At 58.0% G+C, this 5132-nt stretch overlaps 1 protein-coding gene across 3 annotated transcripts; it reads left to right on the top strand.

The window, feature by feature from the left end:
* The first annotated feature begins 706 nt into the window (after positions 1-706).
* DDX25 (DEAD-box helicase 25) lies at positions 707-4038 on the top strand. 3 transcript variants are annotated; one of them, XM_026049120.1, is made up of 10 exons: positions 707-742; positions 836-971; positions 1041-1133; positions 1220-1322; positions 1389-1503; positions 2752-2929; positions 3000-3237; positions 3381-3543; positions 3656-3827; positions 3907-4038. In XM_026049120.1, exons 3-10 carry the CDS (start codon positions 1072-1074, stop codon positions 4028-4030), a joined length of 1155 nt encoding a protein of 384 aa, XP_025904905.1. In that variant the 5' UTR covers positions 707-742; positions 836-971; positions 1041-1071; the 3' UTR covers positions 4031-4038. The 3 variants fall into 3 exon arrangements, with proteins under 3 accessions (XP_025904905.1, XP_025904906.1, XP_025904904.1); XM_026049121.1 differs by having other exon boundaries at positions 3639-3827; positions 3907-3992; XM_026049119.1 differs by lacking the exon at positions 707-742 and having other exon boundaries at positions 922-971; positions 3471-3543.
* Positions 4039-5132: the final 1094 nt, after the last annotated feature.

Genomic DNA, 5132 nt, shown 5'->3' with positions numbered 1-5132 from the left:
CGCCCCGCCGGCCCCGCCAACGGCGCCTCTCCCCCCGCAGCTCGCCGCGCTCCGCGTGCCGCGCCTCGCCCGCCGCGACCTCGCGCTGTGTCGCCGCGGTAAGCGGGCCCCGGCCTGGCGGGGCCACCGGCAGCCCGCCCCACGGCGGGCCCTGGCCGGGGGAGACCTGCCACCCCGCTCTGGGTAGACGTGTTGCCCCGCCCCGGTGCGCTCTGTGCGCGGGTAGACCTGTTACCCCATCGGGGAGACCTGGTGCCGCCGGGTAGACCTGTTACCCCAATCTGGGGTACACCTGCTACCCCTCTCCCTCGAGGGCCTGTCCATTGGTAGACCTGTTACCCCGGCGTGGGGGTAGACCTGTTGCCCTTCCCATCGAGGGCTTGTCCGTGGGTAGACCTGTTACCCCGACGTGGGGGTAGACCTGTTGCCCTTCCCATCGAGGGCTTGTCCGTGGGTAGACCTGTTACCCCAACCTGGGGTAGGCCAGTCTATGGGTAGACCTGTTGTCCCTCCCCACGGTAGACCTGTTCCTCCCCAAGGTAGACTATTTCCCTACCCCACGGTGGGGACAGTTGTGCCCCTTGGCCGTCCAGCCCAGACCTGCCCCCTCGCACTCCCTCAAGCCCCGTCCCCCCACCCCGCCTGGCCCCGTGCCCCCCGGTGCCCYCAGCACCGTCCCTCCCGCCGCCAGAACCAGAGCACGCCAGCGACGATGACGATGACGAGGACGAGGAGGAGAAAGGTGGGTCCTGGCGGTTGAGGAGGGCCCCTAACCTCAGCGCCCCCCAACCCTCCTCCTCCTCCTCCTCCTCCTGCCGCTCCGTGGGCGCCGCAGTAGACTCGGCCGAGAGCTCGCTGCTCAACAAGCTCATCCGCACGTCGCTGGTGGAGAGCAGCCAGCACGTGGAGGTGCTGCAGCGCGACCCCGCCTCGCCGCTCTTCTCCGTCAAGACCTTCGAGGAGCTGCCGCTGTGAGTGTCCCCGGCGGCYGGGGGGTGGCTCCGCGTCCCGCCGCTCCGCATCCCGCTTCCTTTCGGCAGGAAGAAGGAGCTGCTGCGCGGCATCTACCACATGGGCTTCAACCGGCCCTCCAAGATCCAGGAGACGGCGCTGCCCATGATGCTGGCGCACCCGTGCGTGTCCCCAACGCCCGCCCGGCCCGGGACGCTGCTCCCTGCCCTTGTCACCATCGTCACCATCATCCTCCTCTCCCCGGCAGGCCCCAAAACCTCATTGCACAGAGCCAGTCGGGCACGGGCAAGACGGCGGCCTTCGTGTTGGCCATGCTGAGCCGCGTCAACACCGCGCGCTGCCAGCCGCAGGTAGCGGCGGGGACACCGGGGACGGCAACAGTGCCCGGTGTCCCCTTGACGGCCCCGTTGTGCCAGTGCCTGTGCCTGGCGCCCACCTTCGAGCTGGCGCTGCAGATCGGGCGCGTGGTGGAGCGCATGGGCCAGTTCTGCGCCGACGTCAAGGTGACCTTCGCCGTGCAGGGCAACCGCGGTGAGTGCCACGTATAGCGCGGGTAACGTATAGAGCGGTGGCCCGTGGGGCAGAGGACAACGCAGTGATGCCCTATATAAAGATGCTATAAAATAGGCTGGAGCCTAAAGGAGCGCAGGCCAAGCTCAATATAGGCGGAGGACCCTATAGGATGGCCATATATGCGCTAAGTGCTGGGCGAGTATAGGATAATGGTATGGAATGAGAATAGTGGTATATAATAATGGTGAGGAAGGGGATAAACACTAGCTGAATATAGGCTAAGCCCCAGGCGAACACCGGGCAGCGCTGGAGAAGAAAATACTATATAATAATATAATATAATATAATATAATATAATATAATATAATATAATATAATATAATATAATATAATATAATATAATATAATATAATATAATATAATATAATATAATATAATATAATATAATATAATATAATATAATATAATATAATATAATATAATATAATATAATATAATATAATATATATCATATCATAATTATAATTATATTATATTATATTATATTATATTACATATTATATAATATATAATTATTATATATAATATAATTATATTATATTATATTATATTATATTATATTATATATTATATTATATAATATGTAATATAATATAATATAATATAATATAATATATTGTATTATATTATATATAATAATATATAATGCTATGATATAGACTAAACATTGCGTGAATATAGGATAAAAGCTAAAGGAATCGGGGATAATGCTATAGGGCAGTAACAATAATAAAATATAATAATAATAAATAAGAAAGTGATGTATAATACTGGTGGAATGTGGGCTAAACGCTGGCTGGGTATGGGCTGAATGGTAAAGGAAAATGGGATGACACTAAATGATGATGATGATGATGGTATAGGCTAAATGCTAAATGAAAGCGGGATAGCGATATGTAATGATGATGATGATGGGATAACGCTAGATGATGATGATGATGGAGGCTAAATGGTAAATGGAAATGGGAGAACACTATAAAATGATGATAATGATAATGATAATGATAATGACAATGATAATGACAATGATAAAGATGATAAAGATGATAAAGATGATGATAATAGTAGTAATAATAATAATAATAATATAATAATAATAAATAAAAGTAAGAATATATGGGTAAATGCCAAAAGGATGCAGGATAAAGATGTAAGGTGGTGATCTAATAGTTAATAATGGTGAACAATGTTTTTTTGGGCCCGCAGTGGCGCCGGGCACGCGGCTGAAGGAGCAGATCGTCATCGGCACGCCGGGCACCGTGCTCGACTGGTGCTTCAAGCGGCGCCTCCTCGACCCCGGCACCATCAGCGTCTTCGTGCTGGACGAGGCCGACATCATGATCGACACGCAGGGCTTCTGCAGCCAGAGCATCCGCGTGCAGAGGTGGGCGCGGGCGCCCCGTGGGCGCCGGCGACGGTTGGCGCCGCCGCCACGGCGCCGTGTGTGCCCGCAGGGCGCTGCGCCCCGACTGCCAGCTGCTGCTCTTCTCGGCCACCTTCAAGACGGCCGTGTGGCAGTTCGCCACGCAGCTCGTGGCCAACCCCATCGTCATCAAGCTGCGGCAGGAGGAGCTCACGCTCAGCACCATCCGCCAGTACTACTTCGTGTGCGAGAGCCGCTGGGACAAGTACCGCGCCCTCTGCAACATCTACGGCAGCATCACCATCGGCCAGGCCATCATCTTCTGCCAGGTGGGCGCCCGCCCTTTGGCTCCTCCCGCCCCCTTGGCTCTTCCCGAGGCGCTCATCCCACGTGGGGTGACGGGGGSGTTCCTCGGGTTGCGGGGCGGCGCGGCGCCGTGGTGGGCGCCCGTGGCCACGTGGCCTCCTGGCAGACGCGCAAGCTCGCCGAGTGGCTCTCGCTGGCCATGACGGCCGACGGGCACCGCGTGGCCATGCTCACGGCCGAGCTCACGGTGGAGCAGCGCGCCGACGTGATCCAGCGCTTCCGCGACGGCAAGGAGAAGGTCCTGGTCACCACCAACGTCTGCGCCAGGGGTACGGCCACCCGCCCTGTGCCGCGGCTGCGTTTGGGCCCATTCCCCCCTTTTTTCCCCCCTTTTTTGGGGCTTTTCTTCCCGCTTTTCCACTAGGCATCGACGTGAAGCAGGTGACCATCGTGGTGAACTTCAACCTGCCCGGCACGTGGAGCAAGGAGCCCGATTTCGAGACCTACCTGCACCGCATCGGGCGCGCCGGCCGCTTCGGCAAGAAGGGCATCGCCTTCAACATGGTGGAGCGCCGCAACCTGCACCTCGTGCGCCTCATCGAGGAGCACTTCCGTGAGTGGGCCGGGGGGGGAAAATCCCGGTTTTCCAACGGGAAAAGCCGCGGGAGACACCGAGGCTCCCTGTTCCGCAGAGACGGAGATCAAGCGGTTGGACCCGGACGACATGGACGAGCTGGAGAAGATCGACGCGTGACGCCCGCTTCGGAAAGCGCCCGGATCCCTCGTGCTGTTGGCAAAGCAGGGGGGGTAAAATAACCCCCCCTTTTTGCCATTCCTCCCTGTTTTCCCCCCAAAATCCCCATGGTTGGTTTTCTTCCCTGGTTTCCCCCCAAAATTCCCATGGTTGGTTTTCTTCCCTGKTTTCCCCCCAAAATCCCCATGGTTGGTTTTCTTCCCCCCCAAAAAGTTGATCCCGTTGGACAGCGGTGGGAATTTGGCCACCGGCTCCCAGTTTTTTCTGCCTCCCTCTCCAATAAAAATAATTATAAATAATTCCCGGGTTTGTGGTCGATTGGAAGAGGCCCCCCCCCCGCTCCCGTTATCCCCGAATCCCATCAAAATTTGATGGCGCGGATGAAATATCAGCCGGCGGCACCGGTGCCACGAGCGGCGCCGGGCTCAGCCCCGGGTGTCCCGTGTCCCGGACGCCGGGGCCCAGATTGCGGCCTCGGGTTTCCGCGGGGATCAAGCGGCCCATGAATAATGGAGCGGGAATCGGGGCCCGGGAAACCGGAGCCGCGGCGGGAATGGGGGGACATGGCGCCATGGAGCGGAGGCGGCCGCTGCTCTGGCTCCTGTGGGTGCTGCCGGCGCTGCCCGCGGGTGAGTGGCCGGGGGCACCCATGGGTGCTGCCCCCACCCCAATGCGGGGAGGTTGGGGACACCCCTGGGTGCTGCCCCCACGCCAAAGGGGSGGTGTTGGGGCACCCATGGGTGCAGCCCGCACCCCACATCGTCACCCCCCCATCGTTGCCGTCCCCACAGGGATGGAGCCGGAGGGACCGGCCCAGCTCGGAGCCATGCCATGTGAGCGGGGTGGGGAGATGGGTGCTGCTGGGGGGTCCCATGGGTGCTGCCCCCCCCCCCAAAATACCTCAGCCCCCTTCCCTGGGTGGGGGTGGGAGCTGCAGAGCCCGGGCCAGCTCGGTGCACCCGGGGGGGGGGCACAGGGGGAAGGGGACACTGGGGGATGGCGGCRTTGGGGCCCCAAGGTGGGGAGGGTGACAGCCATGGGGGGCCCATGGGTGCAGCCTCCACCCTGATAACCCCCCCCCAAACCCAACAAGGAGTCCCTGGGGTCCCGGGGGACTCGGTGCATGGGGGGGAAGGGGAAACTGAGGCACGGGTGGGGGATCAA

Source organism: Nothoprocta perdicaria, unplaced genomic scaffold, assembly GCF_003342845.1.
Source record: "Nothoprocta perdicaria isolate Ctin4 unplaced genomic scaffold, notPer1 scaffold_592, whole genome shotgun sequence".
In the NCBI taxonomy this organism is placed as follows: domain Eukaryota; kingdom Metazoa; phylum Chordata; class Aves; order Tinamiformes; family Tinamidae; genus Nothoprocta; species Nothoprocta perdicaria.
This window is presented reverse-complemented; position numbering and strand designations above follow the sequence as displayed.